At 34.8% G+C, this 15819-nt stretch overlaps 1 protein-coding gene across 9 annotated transcripts in view; it reads right to left on the bottom strand.

Annotated features, from left to right (window-relative positions):
- Window positions 1-552: 552 nt before the first annotated feature.
- The window catches only part of LOC140152983 (girdin-like), a 94026-nt gene continuing 78759 nt past the window's right edge, over window positions 553-15819 (bottom strand). Inside the window, exons 21-25 of one of the 9 annotated variants that reach the window (XM_072175544.1) lie at window positions 15251-15349; window positions 12978-13076; window positions 11454-11549; window positions 8980-9215; window positions 553-1790 (exon numbers count right to left, since the gene is read on the bottom strand). In XM_072175544.1, the coding sequence (XP_072031645.1) occupies window positions 1227-1790; window positions 8980-9215; window positions 11454-11549; window positions 12978-13076; window positions 15251-15349 (1094 nt within the window). In that variant the 3' untranslated portion in view covers window positions 553-1226. The remainder of the gene's footprint in view (window positions 1791-8979; window positions 9216-11453; window positions 11550-12977; window positions 13077-15250; window positions 15350-15819) is intronic. The other 8 variants (XM_072175547.1, XM_072175546.1, XM_072175545.1 and 5 more) reach the window with 8 other exon arrangements.

Raw genomic sequence — 15819 nt, 5'->3', positions numbered from 1 at the left:
TTTACTGGCAATTTACAAGGCTCCAGCAATAGACCGTTTCGAATAAACTCAAGCGGAACGGTATAACAATTGAAATGGCAGCCACGTTGGTTCTAAGTTTTAAGTGACAGAGGGACAGGTGTCTAGCTCGATTCCAAAACCATTCATACCTATCACATGTTTTATTGTATTATCGTGCGAATTGTCCTGTGGTACCTTATGGTGGACCGAATTTTATTTAAATGAGGACAAGTGACGTAGTATTCGATAGAGTCTATACCAATTGTTAAAAGTTTCAAAACATATGACAGCCTGCCCCGATAATACTACAGAGGGGCCATGAATTTCTGTGTAACTAAAAATTGCACTTATTAATTGGGAAAATGAAACACATGGATCCAATCAGGGATTTAATTCACACCTCTGCAATAATTAAGCAATTAGTGTATGGAGCCAGTCCTTTTCTTTTGAAAGCTACTTCTCTCAATAACCCATAATTCATATGCACAGCTGCCACCTTAAACAACAAGGTGGAATCCAGGGGAGAATGTACCATAATGAGAATACCAAATACAAACATCATTAACATTTAAAAACTGTACTTCTTGAAATAGGCTATTGTACCATATTTTCATCATGCACATTCTTATTGATAAAAGTGAATGTTTCCAAGTATTCATTGATTCTCTGTGATTGATTTACAGATTACCAAATTTAGAAATCTTACACATTTTTGTTCTTAAACAATTCTTGCACTGATCACAGCAATCACAACATAATATTTTGGCATTAGGTGATGCATGTACTATTATGAAATTTGAATCAGCATTATTCTATGAATTTTAGTGGGCATTGTTGAAAAGTGAGCTTTATCATTCATAATCAAGCTTCAACACTGCTGAATAGAGATGCTTTAGTTTCCTTGTATGGTACATTCTTCCCTGCTGGCATAAAGCTGCCATGTATATATGATACGGTACCAGGGTATAGCTGCTTTATGTATTCAGACACAACCATACTCATACCATACTGAGGACTTCTTTGATTTATCACCCTTCTCTCCCTTGTCCGCTTCTGACTTTGGAGAACCGCCAGGTGGTTTTGGTTTGGAATTGGATGTCTCTGGTTTATTTGTACCATCCACTTTTGAAGGAGGACGTGCTTTAATTTTTGGTGACCCTTGGATAGCTGGTTTTGATCATTATTGGGTTTTTGATGAAAAGTTTACCTTCTGGAGAGGTTCCGGATCAGTTGTCACTACGACTTGATTCTGGAGATACTATACTAATTGGCCTATTATTTGGCTTGACCCTACCAACGCGTGGTTGACTTTGATTGTTCGATTCCGTTGTCCCTGTTGTTGAGTCTTTCATGGCACGTTTTGGACTTCCTGGTGGGTATTGTGGTTTGGGTTTGATTAACTTACCACCGGTTGCCTTTTGCGGAGATATTATCCGCGGACTGTTTGATTCTTGTCGACCAGGGTAAGGTCTAGCACTGTAAGCAGGACTTGTTAATGTTGTTGGTCGTACTGGAGAAGGTGTCGACCCATTTGTTGGTGAAGTTTGGAATGTATTGTTCTCATCATCTGGTGCACCATTTGTTGCATGATTTGAGTTATTATTAGTTACTAATTTTAAAGGTGGTGGTGCGCTTTGTAAGTTCTCGCTAGCTGTTGCTACTACAATGGGTTCTTCTTCTGGATGTTGCCTCTGAGGTTTGGGTGGAGCTGGTGGTGTTTCCTCTTCCGGTACTCTAGGACTTGATTCCAGTGAAGACTCATCTCCTGTTGTGTACTCAACTGGGGTGTACTGTAATGAAACAATTCATAACAAAGACTATGATCCCTGTATGACCTTTAACCTGTCGGTCAAATAGTACTATTCCTATTTATGCATAATGCTAATTCATAGTCTGGAAACAATGTGTATTTTATCCCAATTATTAACGAAAACCGATTTCATTGTAATAACCTGACAAGATTATGTTAAAACTTTAGTGACATTACTCATGCAAGTTTTGTGAGTAATTTCCATGCAAACTGTAAGCAGTATTCATGCTGTTAGTTGTTAATTCATGCAACTCAATTTTCACGCATCTAAAATTATGCATGCAATGTTAGTATGTTTTTAACATAGTATTGATTCCAATTCTAAATCATAATTATACATTACCTTAACAGCAGGAATATCAAGCAGCTAAACAATATGCACAAATTGTCATTCTCTGACAATTCAGTTTTTGTACATTTTTTTGTAAAATTAAATCTCCATTCAATTCTTATTTCTCATGCCCAATTTCAATGCTAGATATAGTAATTCCAATACCAAATTTGATTGTCATGCTTTCCCTATACCTAGTGCTCTGTCCACATATATAATCATATCATATGTAACATTACCTTGATATTGTCAAGTTGTCTGAGCGCAAGCCTAATATTATCATTACCAGGAATTAGGAGGTAGTGTGTCCCATCCCCTGAGCATTGTGTGTAATAATATGATGACTTCCAGTTGGAAATCATCTGCTGCAAAGTTTGTTCCCATAGGTATATTCAATTCTGGTGTACACTTTAGATCACACACCCCAGGAATCCCTTAATACAACACAAAAATTGACCAAACTTTACATACACAAAAACTTATGGGAACAAACTTCGCGGCTGGTGATTACCGATCAGCAGTCACTATATTACATGCAAAGCTCAGTTTCCTCAACATTTTCTTATTTTTCAAATGCAATGTCCTTTCTTGGGTTAAAAATTTGTGACAATTCACTACCCGAATTCTGATACTTACGTTGTTTGTTTAAGCCTTTCTTCCCAGGTTTTCACCCAATGTTCCCCTTCCCCCCCCCCCAAAAAAAAACCCAACTGCAATGTTTGCAATTATCAAGTTTGAAACATATACCCTATCTCAACAACTAATCCTGGATATTATATGTGTGTATAGTATGCACTTATCAAGCTGTTGTGTCTATGTTGTGTCTATTTAGTTTTTAACTGGACTGTTCCAGCCCACACAGGGGGTGTAGATTTCAAATGAAGTTACCCATTCAGGTAAACCCAACTGAAATTCACACTCCCTGGGTTGAAAAATAACGTAATATGTTCCAAAGGGGGGTGTATGGATTTTAACTGGAATAGCCCACTGTTTATTTGGAAATATAATGTTTTTTTTTTTTAAAGAGATCATGAAAGAAGTCTTTTCATTTTAGGCCAAAATTCTCTCAACCATGCGCGCTGGGCTTAAAAAACAACATTTTATGCCTGGCAGGATTATAAAAACACCTTGTCACTGGGAAAATTAACAGACTGTGTTCCAAAATGGCATATGTGGTGTTGTGTACATTAATTCTGTTTGTTGTTGAAAGAATTCTTTCATATTTTGATTGGGTTTCCTTTGTGCGAGTATGATTATCAATGCAGGAATCATTCAGGGGGTATTGTATTAAGGAAGTGGACGCTGCATTGATGCTCTGAGATTGTTACGCTAGAGGACCTATTATATTGGAAGTAGAATGACAAGTACGATGATTCTGATATTTGCAATTACACAAATTCTTTGTCGTGTATGAAATAGGTTAATAAATGCATATATCACTTGTTGCTTGAGAAATTTGACACAGTAACGTACTTGCATTGAATTTTGATATGCACTCCTGCGAGGCTGGTGCATTGGAATCATCAACATCTCAGCATGCATCAACATGTCAGCGGGCATGCATTATTGAGATAAATTTCTCAAACAATAAGTGATATGCATTTACTAGCCTATAATTCTATCAAATTCAACAATCATCTAAAACAATCTACAAATGCAACTCTACATTTTGAAGGGAACAAAATTGTGTTGACACTTTCCAGTCAGTGCAGTAATTTATTGACCTGGAAAAAGTGGTACCTGCTTCATATTTGGATATTTAACTTGCCATCCACGAGAAAGGTGTCTACTACCAGCCTACCAGCACAGTTACCTGCCACGGATGTGCTCTGAAGGGTGCTGGGTGCAATAAGAGGACAAGAGGTGTTGAAAGCATCAGTGTTACACATTTAGTGTACTCACTACTTAGTCTAAAACCATATTATTTTCTTAAAATATTTCAATGGTAATTTTATTACTGGACTCAATATCAGTAAAGAAACTATGCTGCAGATTTTTGAATAAGACTCACAGCCAGCTCTTTATAATATTAACTCAAATCAATTAAAATTCAATGTTTAAAGGACAAAGTACACAATTACAAAGACGGGGAATAAATTCCACAAATTGGCAGTTGAGTTTGTGCAAAGAAATCAAAGCATGAAATGAATTTCAAAATCATAAAAACAGCGCCTCAACTATTATGGTGTCTAGAATCAAATTAACTTATAAAGTGAAAATTAGTGTTAATAGATAATTCAAACAGCAATAGTGAATCAGCATAGAATACACATTGACTAACTATAAAGGGGTTCACTGCGGTCAGACTTGAGATGTTGTCATTAGACGTCATGCCGACTTGCAATGATGTGCACAAATGATGTGCACGTTGGCGTAATGTCAAATGACGACATCTTGGATCTAACCGCAAGGAATTATGGGATTTAACAAAAAGGTCAATACTTGAACAAACAAGCTATAAAAAATATTATTTCACCATTAACTTGGGATAACTAACTTGAGTAAATAATGATTGTTTTTAAATTAAACTAGCAAATGTTGTTAATCACGATGCAGTTATTGGTTTGCACTGTAGTAAAATATAAATAATGGGGGGAATCCTTAATAATAGTTCAATTGTATGTAGTATATTCATGTGTTTAGGTGAAAAACAAGCTAGGATGCAGGTAACTTCATCTAAATATGCACCTCTTCAAATGACAGGAATTGCAAAGAAACAAAAAACCATTTGTTAATGTTAGTGTCAGATTACAATCGCCATCAAATGCTAAAATCTGCATGGTAGCCATATTAATACTGTCAGCAATATTCAAGTCAAGTCATGGATTTCACTATTTCAATTTACGATGAGCTGAAGATATTCAATACATAATCATAATATACTTGTGTAATAAATGCATGCATATTTAATACGTAAGCAAGCTAACTACTGTGGAACATGCAAGCAAAATGAGAATGGGCATAGGATTGTTTCAAATTGACATTGCTGGTTGCCTTGAAATGGAACTGTAATATGGGACCAATGACAGATCCTTGTGGCACTCCTAAGTTAATCAGTCACATTTCTTTCAATATCAAGATATTTTCATCATTTTGACCAGTCTGCTTGACTACCAACAATGTTTATTTTGAAACTTTCCTGATCATGCAAACTAAGCAAGCAAAGATGAAGCAAGCACAGATAAAGATGTACAACTATGAATGACTTGGAATAACAAATTGATGCATCCAACTAGCATGTCTGGTGTTAGTTGCAATAACAACCGCAATTCTCATGAGTATGGTTCTCTAAAAATTTTTAATGAGTTATGCGTGAATGGTGAATTTTACACAATCTGATTTTGCCTATGTACACAACATAAAAATATTCTCAAGATTCCAGATTGTACACAGTTATTTTTTTTCCATTTTACCAATCATCCGTCAATACTCCATCTTCCACAGTTAGCCTTTTGATGTTCCATTTAATTCCAAGTTACCCAATAATCTCCTCCTCGTACTACATAGGCACACAGATTTCATGTTGCATTCCAAGACACTCAATAGTAAGCCAAGAATAAGTCTGTGCAAGAGATCAACTGCTCTGGTAGAAGAAATGAGAACACACTTCCTTGCGTCCACTAGTAAAACAACCATGTGATCAAAAGTGTAGCATATCAAGGCGATTGCCTGTTGCCAATACCCGATATAACGCTTAAAAAAGGTTTGTTTCCTGTAGGCTGCATGCATTTCATTTTTGCAAGCAATTTTACCACATTCCAATTTTTTTTATTAAAGAAATCCAGAATTATATTTTCAGGGAAAAAATGAATGAACAAATTTGTCAAACATTTTTTTTCTCAAACATTTTGTTCACAAGCAATATGAAATCAATAAATCCTTCAAAAATCAATCTATAATTCTTCTGAAACTCAAAATTTTCATATCTTGGATACTCTGCACTTATTTTACAATAAATATTTGTGATTCTGGCATATGTTAATATAAATCCCAACTCTAAAAATAAACTCACACACACAAAAATCCCAGTCAGACCACCGGCAGGAAACAAACCTTTCTTAGCCTGATATGCAGTAGTTGTGATTTAGTAAATGGAAGTGCAGATAAAGTGAATTCTCATTTTTGCTTAAATTTGTTGACCTAAGCTGAAACCAATCTAGTCTACTTTGATAAAGACACACAAGAGACAGTGCAAACTATATGGTGACATTGGTTTATTGGGTGCTTTCTCATATCTGCTTTTGTCTTATCAAAGAACATTCTACAATCATCCTTATTTTTTACATATCAATTTGGTATTAATAAATATACAATAGAAAAATGAAAATGCTGTGTTCCTACCTTCAATGCTTCCAAAACTTCTGATATCATATTCTATTTTTTTAAATTTCACTGCCTAATTCTAAAATGTTCAAGTGTTAATAAAGAAAACTGATCACAACCAAATAAATCATGGGCACATTTTGCAAATCAAAATTAACGTAATCACAAAAATATATTGCTTTTCAGAAATCTATTTCAGCTCATTTTACTAACAACTATCAAACGAATAGATTAAAAACCAAATCAAATCATAATGGCACTCTTACAACATTCCAAAGCAATATCTAAGAGTGCAACTCAGACAAGACAATACCGTATAATAATGCCAAATGTTAATAAAATCACCCAAACTGAAAACAAAATATGTAATATGGTGAATTAAGCCACCCATGGTGATATATTAAAATCTTAACATGTGCTGTCCCAAATGACCACTTTCTTGCCACCAAAATGTTAGATATTTTAGGAAACGCTTTAAAAAATAAGAACCGGCAGATATAGGAATTAGTAAAAGCCAATCTAACTACATGTTAAAAAGAATAAAATAATTAATACAAATGGAAAGCAGTGAAAGTAGAAACACAACAACCTTAATTAACATGGTTTTATTATTTCTGATTTAGTAATGTGGTGATTTCAGTTTAGGACTGAAGCTAAGTGCAATGTATACACTCCAGAATACTGTAGTCAATTTCCTTGTCCAAATTTGTTAACAATCCTCCAGTAGTAAGTCAAATAAAACTTATTTTCTTGTTTTTGATCCACTTGTAGGAATTCCAAATACTGATTTTCATCTTGTCATTCACACGTTTATCCAGTTTGTTAGTAAGCCTCACTATTCAATAGTGTTCACATTAAGATAGTTCAATTGTATATACAACTTGAGCTTTTAAAGCTGTTGCTTTTGAAGCAAAGTTATCATGTTTGTTGTCCAATCTCACCTTTTAAATATATAAGATTTCCTGAAAATATTTCAAATAACCAAATTGGCAACAACATTGGCGTACATGTCCAATTTGGCAAACGATTACTAGAATAAATCGAGCAATTTGATCTCCACGAATTAACTTCATTAAATGTAACAATCTAAGGTACTGATCTCATTAAAGTTTTAACTTCAAAATAACTATTTACAATGAATATAAATTTAAGTTTATGATGAAAATAGGTCTCACTGGGATGTAGTAGGACCTAGCATCATAGAATTGGCACTTCAAAAGATGGAATATAAAATGTAAAAACTTTACAAATGCAAGATGATGATAAAACACACACAAAGGGCTTATTGGGGATAGGGGTCATGCAAAATGCACACAAAACAATCTAATCTGATGAGGGATTTCAGGTTTCATGCACTAGGGGCATCTAGGGGTAACATGCTTCTACAATACAAATTTACGAGCACGCATGCATACAAATAATGGCAATATTTACACATTGGTAATATTTACAAATAACAAAGTAACTAGTATATACAAATCATTAGTAATATTTACAATCAAATTGAGGTATTTTTTAAAATCTTGATCATTTAAATCAACAAAAACAATTTTAAAAATTTGATCTTAAGACACTCTCTGATGATGTTTTTGCAATACCTGAAATTTCAGTAAAAGTTAACCATAAAAAGGATTTAAAAATTAAAATATTTATTTAACAAAAATTTTTGTGAATTTGTCAAATAAGCAGTAGTCACAGCATACCACATCAATGCACTCTGTATTGTCCAAAGTTTGTGCTCTCGTGCCTGGTGGACCTAAATCGGTGTTTGGATCCACTTGTTAAGAAATGTTCAAAAGCCTAAATTTATCAGGATTATTCAAAGAAAACTATCAGCAATTTTGTCTTTACTTTAATATCCCAAGAAAATAACTTTTGTGTGCATATTAAGTAGTAGCAACAAATAGATAGATTGATGGTAATTCCCCCTCTTGTGAAATTCTAAATTTCCCAAGATATCAAATATGCAGATGAAAAATGACAGTGAATATAATCTGGTGACACATTCCACCCAAGTGATATTTGTCTGTTTAAATGTTGACTTCTCAGCTACCTACTAATGGCCCAAAATGAAAGTGAAAATCACATGAAATGGAGCACAAACCTTGGAACAAACAAACAGACCCATCTTTCAATCATGTTGGATTAAAACTTTCAAGATCATATTTACATTATTTACAGTGGTAACTGATGATACAAAATCATGTTTTGCATCAAATTTCAATCATATGCAGCATTACAGTGCAGTACTTCACAGGATACTTCATCATATCACAAACATAAAAAATGAAAATTTTTGATACCAACTTGAAAGAAAACTAAGGCCTCTGCTTTGATAATGTTGAGTTATAAGCGAGGAAGGTAGGTGATGAGGATATTTCAAGTCAGCCATATTGTATGTGAATCACAAACACACACAACACACTGTTGCTGTCTGCCAAGGAATGTGGTTGACACACACACACATCTAGGAAGGGCTGCCAAACCATTTGCTTTTCTTAAAACGGCTACCTACTTTGCCATTTTTCTTGGTGGCAGGGGAACCTCTGTCCTCCTCGGAGAAAGTAATGTCGCGTGCCAAATTAGGTGTTGAACCGTACGTGTTTGAAGAGCGCATGTCGTCAAGGATCTCGCGTGAACGACTCTTGATCCTAGACAACATACCCATGGCAGAACCACGCCTTTCAGTTCTGTTTCCTGATTTGGTGTACAAACGTGGAGAGGCTTCGTCATCGAAAATGCCATCATTTTCTGTGGGATCAAATGGATTTAGAAAAACAATGTGTCAGAAAAATAAAATGGAGATTACATGTATATTGATCATACCACCAAATTTCATTGCATTCCGAAAGCTTGCATGTTGGCTTGACTGGTACATAAACTTGAAAACAAAAAAAGCAACATCTCACATTCCCAGAAATGTGATATCCCTGTGTAAATAATATTAAGAGAGTAAGTGGGTATGTTATCACCCAAATCAGAACCAGGTGATTTGGGTGATAACATACCCACTTACTCTCTTAATATCATTTACAAAGGGGATGTTACATTTCTGGGAATGTGAAATGTTGCTTTTTTGTTTCCTAGTTTATGTCCCAGTCAAGGACACTAGTGAGTGTTAGAAATGAGTCCTGCATGTTCACTTCAGTCAGCAAACTGCAAATGGTCTGTAATTATGCTAACTGAAATTCCAAATATGCAGTCTCTTAACTGTTTCTCCTACTATCAATCAATTGCCCATACATGTAGTAGCTACATGAAAGGCCATAAGCTACCTCGTTTTCTAAAGACTTTTTTTTTCTCATGTGATACTTCACATTAGTCCTGTGGTTTATTACAAAACAAATGAGTGGTAAGACGTTTGAAAAGGATTGCCAATTCAACAATGTTGAATTCTCTGGCAAATAGTGTAAATAATGTCAAATTTCATAACTTGTGATATGTTTGAACCAATTTCCTTCTGTCTAATCCCACTTTGTTTGATTAAGGCTTACATGCATTTCTTATCAGCAGGTTATAATGGCTTGGGTTAGTACTGCAGTTTTAATAGGACATGTTTAGTAGAGGATTCTTAGTTGCCAAGCCCATATTTTACAAGCAAGCAGAAGGAAAGAGGAGGGGAAACAATTCTTTGTAAGCTGATACACTGCAAGGTAGTAGCAGATATCATCAAGCAATTTAAACTCTACAATGCATTAATTTAGCCCCCTGGAAAACTTTTCACCACAAATGTTAAATCACACTAAACCTGTCTTCATGTAAGAAGTAGGATTTTTGATCTCAAAAGACACACCAAGACATGATACCCCACACGCATTGTACCCCATGCAATGACAACTAACTCACCATGTATACATGCTACAGATACCAACAATTTACACCATACCATTGGATAACATTCATGTCCTAAGTGAGACAAAGTAAACATTTGGCATATTTCTCCTTGTGTGTGTGTGTGGGTGAGGGGTGGGAATTCAGTCATCTACTTTCATCATCTGAATTTGTCACTACAAAGTGCCAATCAATTAGCTTCATCAACTGCACTACCAGTTTCCTATTACTGCTACCCCAGAGATACACTGCTGCCCAGCTACTTTACCAGTACTCTAGATTACTCTAGACACATCAGAATCACATATAGAGTACACACACTGATACTGGATTGGTACTGCACTGGTAAACTATAGAGTGGCCACAAAGTAGCAGGGCAATACAGTGTACCTCTGGGGTCAAAATCAATATGAATCTGAGAGTGATGCCTCTATCTATGACAGGGCAGTTTTCAAACTACTAGCAATGTCTCATCTTGCACTAAATGAGATGAGAGCAAAACGATATTTACATTTTCAAAAACACTTCAGAATCAAAGTTTCTGTAAATTCAAATGTGTTAACTACACGCAACAATCCGCTTTAAAATGTGTGCAAATCTTTGAAGCAGATGTTAGCTTTACAAATCACACACCATCATTCAAATTTGCAAGGAAAATATGCCAAATGTACTGCAAGTATTTTCAAAATCCCACCCTTTATTTGCCTGGTGATTCAGTGAAAATTCAGCCGAGTCATTTCACTTAAAACCGTGGACATTTTGGTACTGTTGCTAGGTCAATTCTGTGTGAATCTGCTTGATGAGAATTCTTCCAAGTATAAAACAAAATGTGTTGCAATGTCTCAAAATTTGCAAATTGTTACCTTGCTTGTATTTAATTGTGTGAACAACTTCATACTAATATAAATCCCTTCCAACCTTATCTAAGCTTGTTAAATCATATTTTGGGGTGTTTTGAGTAGAAATTTGGAAGAAAATCTGTACTTTCGTAAAGTGGGGAAATACAGTAACACACAATGTTGTTCTCTAAAAGATGGCAACCCCGATATTGTGAAAACTACCACTTGGGGACAAGACACTCCAGGCAATCCAAATGGCATTTAGAAGTCTATGGTGTATGGTAACATGCAGAAAGCTAGAAACCATATGTGTGCATACCAGGATTTGAATTGCCACTACCGTTTCCTGGCACAGCTTTACCTTCCCCAGTAGGGGTGGTGACCTCAGTAGGGGTGGTAGGGGAGTTCTCATCATCTGTGTTTGGTGAGTGAGTGCATTAGACAAGAGTGAGGAAATAGGCATGAACAAATAGGAAAAAAAGGCTGTGAGTGACTTAAGTTAGTGTTAAACAAATTACCAACATGGACAATATGATCAGTTGATTAAGAAACATTGAAAACAAAATATGTTATAAAAGAGACCAAATTACTAAAATGGAAAGTGGGATGTGAGAAAAGACACAAAAAAGAAACAGACTGAAAAATATATCATTATCTATTTGCTTTAGAAGTGATGATGTAACAGACATATAAACAATTTTTTAATATATCACACTGCACTAGTACGTTCATGCGGTACCTCTTCATTGAACCATAGATGTCAAAGAACAGGGATATCCTATTGATCACTTGCACCTGCAAGAGTCTCTTTTGAAAGGGCGGTATTGTATTCAATCTATGACTGTAGACATACACAAGTGATGAGTGCAACCTGCTTGTAGTGCAGGGTGATATATTCAAAAATTGTTTAAACCTATTGCTATGGTAGTTAATCCTGTTACATCATCACTTCTACGGCAAATGTAGAATCATCATGTAGAATCAGCTTGCATTTATTCCCATGTTATACAATTAGCTCCATGTTAGTGAATGTATAAATGATTCTAGATAAAACATGTTAAATGATAAACTAATTCAAGAATGGAATTGAAAACAACAACTAAACTAAAACAATAGGGGTGAGCAGAATATATACTTAGGAACCATAAATCTAACATGCAAGATGGTAATAAATACAACTAATATGTTTTCTGGTGGTGTGATGACAGAGGGTAGGGTGCAGGGCGATGCATGGGAAATTGGGAATCAACTTGGCATATTCCGATATCTTCTGGGGGACAAACATTTTCATCATTTGACTTTTTGATAATTTTGTTGCTTTTATAGAGCAAAATTATACAAAATATCACAGGGAAAATATTATTATTTGCTGATTTGTTGAACAATTTGATCATAAATATAAAATTTGAAACCATAAATTTATAGCTTAGCTAGTAAAACAAAACATTCTGCAAATTTTGACACCAATATCCAAACATAAATTTGTTCAAAAGACTGTAGGGTTGAATATGCCTTGCTGAGGAACATTTATTCACCAATAGTGAAGTGACACATGCAGGATCATGCTTGAGGTTACAGTATGTTATCTTGTATTGTAGTAGTGTTTCATATCAACATTTAAATGTGTCCAGAAATTATGCATGTCAATATTTTATCATAAATGAACAAGCTTGACATGATTTTTTCAAAGTTTGACATGCATCAAGTAAATTTGCTATCAAACTTCATAAAATCTCTTGACCCCTCCCATTTCCATAAACTGCTGATATGAAACAACTTCTTGACAACTTTTCAAGACAACGTACAAAAAACTCATAATATAAGTAAGGGTGACAGACCGTACCACGAATTTCACGAAATGAACCCGTTGACAACTGACTACGTGGATAGCGCGGCATGGAATCAAACATACTACGCTTGCCAAAACGGGCGGGGACGGATGCTGTGGAACAAGAGATTACAATAAATGAGGTTTGTTGGGAGGATCAAACAGTGTGTGAAATATGTGTGTAATGATTCAAAATGTTCTCTCCTATAATGATGATGACTGTATGGAAAACCTACTTTGAATTTGTATGATATGATTTTCAATAAACTTGTGTTTGTAATGGAAATACTCCAAAAATATTTGGGGTTGTAGGCCCTACTATGATCCTGATGACTATAAATGAATCCTAATTTTTAAATGCAAATTGCTTGATGTGCTTAAGGAGGTTCCAGGAGGAGCACCATTACAGAAAATTTAATTAAAAATCCCAGGCACAACAAAATAAATAGTATACAAAACCCAATAAAATAAATCTTCATAATATGCAGCTGCAAGTTCTATATTATGATAGAATGCTAAAGTCAATACTATTGCCTTAATGATGACAAATTAAGAAAATGCACAGTATCTCACAGGGCTCAAATTGATTTTGATTTTTTATCTTTTTGTTTCACTATTCTTATCATCTATTAATACTTCTCATGCTTGATAAAAACTTTTTTTACCAAAATCGATGCTGAAGATAGACAGGACGGACAATGAACAATTTGGAAAAATGTTATAAATGTACTTTATGAAGGGAAAACAATAATTTTTAAAATGTGGAAAACACAAGGAAGAGAAACAAATAAGTTGTGGTAGGGGAATCAATCAAAAATTGGTGAGTGTGTCATGGAGGGAGGGGTCATTCTCTTCTACCTACACACAGTAGACACAACAAATGTACAGGACTTGTGAAGTAGGATCCTATACTGCTAATTGTAAGTCAGGTGTGTTTTAAATGGATCACTACAATAAACATTCCATTAATGTGTGCATTACCAATATCAATTGTTTAAATTAAAATGCTAAACATGTAATTCTAGTAACTTCCAAAGCTGCATGTTCTCAACACCAGAGGGCTGAGTGATATGATCGCAGTGTGTTGCTGCTGCTGCTGACCAATTTCAAATCTTCCTGTTTTTAAGAATTTCAAAGACTATGAAACACTCCAAGGAATATTTGCCATGTACATTATTCATTTTTAATTTGGCCAATTAGATATTATTAAACTGGAAATAGTTTTTCACAGACATGGAAAATAAGCCCTCTGAATTGAGAACATTTGACTTTGTCTAATTCTATAAAATTCTAAAACATGACTTGAGAAATACATAACAATAACACTTCAAAACAGCAAACAGTAAATTAAATCATTCACACTACAAACTGACATTCATAAACATTCAAACTACAAATATCACATTATGTGCATACTCAGCCACAAACAAACAAATAAGAAGTACAGGCAAATGACAATACTAATTAAAACAAAATATAACATATATTCTCCATTGCACTGGGTAGTTTTCAACCCTTTTACAACTCAAATAAGGCTAAGCATTTAAGCTTTTGTTTCAAATGATCAAAATTAAGTAGAGAATTAAATAAAAATGACAAGAATGGGAGCTAACATATTGGGTCAAATCTTCAGGCAGTGCACACATGAATTTGAAAAATAAATGCTGCTGAACTGTGATAGATATCATCATAAACATTTGCTAATGCATACATATAAAAATGTGTTTGGCTCTTTTGTACACAACACAGACAAGTGCTGAAGTAATTGGCACGAGTATAAAATTTATGATTTCAGAGGAGTTGCCACTGAAAATCATTATGACATGCTTCATCTGTGGCTTTCTAACCAAATGGCAAGTAGCGATCACTCTCACCGTCATCCTGATCATCATCAAATAAGGACGTCCATCCCATCTGCTGCAAGATGTCGCAGCAAAAACACACTTTGCGAGAGGGGCAGAAATTGAGAGGGAAATGAAGGAAAAAAATACAACATCTAGGCTTCAAATACTCCAGTACAATCGAAGAAAACAATTCTTATCTAAAAATACTGAATGACTACTTCAAAATCCAACTGCCAATCTTGCCTAAAATACTCTATTCAGTAACACACTACCGCTGATCAAGATTAACAGTTGAATTCCAAACATGTCACTAAATCTAACATACAGTTACAACACAAAATTTCACACTTAACAAAATTCCTCCCGATTTTTTCAAAGAACAGCCCTTTGTGGAAAAAAATGAAATGAAATGAGGTAAAGCGGTGAAGCCTGTGAAAATCTTACCTTTTCTAGCTAACCCTCTTTTATCTAGCACGGTCATACTCTGGCTAGCCGTAAGGCTGCCCTGCGTACGGAGATCACCCATGGACATGCTAAATGCTCCTGCGAAGCAAAGGTGTAAAAATGTGCCCATAGCGAAAGAAAACAAAATCAACTTAAACAAATGAACCGCAAAAATAAATGGAATGATCAAAATAAAATGATTGTAACCCGAGCTTGACCTGAAAATCCTTCTTAAAATCAAAATAAAGAAAATAATCCCATATCTAGAGAAATGATAAAGAAGAAAACTGTACAATTGTCATATCAGAATTCAACAAAAATTCAGATGTTTCCAAAGTAATATGTTTTTTGGCAACAGGCACTGACTTGCATTTTACATGCCAAACAAAAGAGGTGATGCTTTATAAAAGAAACAAAACTGAAATAATGCCAAAAATATACGAGATCCAATATCCAAACCCCAATATGCATCCAATACAACAATTCAACAAACACATTCAACATTTCAATCAAGCAAAGTGAGTCATTTGTCAGGGTTTTTTTATATTATTATTGCCCATTTCAAATTA

Source organism: Amphiura filiformis, chromosome 5 (assembly GCF_039555335.1).
Source record: "Amphiura filiformis chromosome 5, Afil_fr2py, whole genome shotgun sequence".
In the NCBI taxonomy this organism is placed as follows: Eukaryota; Metazoa; Echinodermata; class Ophiuroidea; order Amphilepidida; family Amphiuridae; genus Amphiura; species Amphiura filiformis.
Note: the sequence above shows the minus strand (reverse complement) of the source record. Positions and strands in the feature narration are given on the sequence as shown.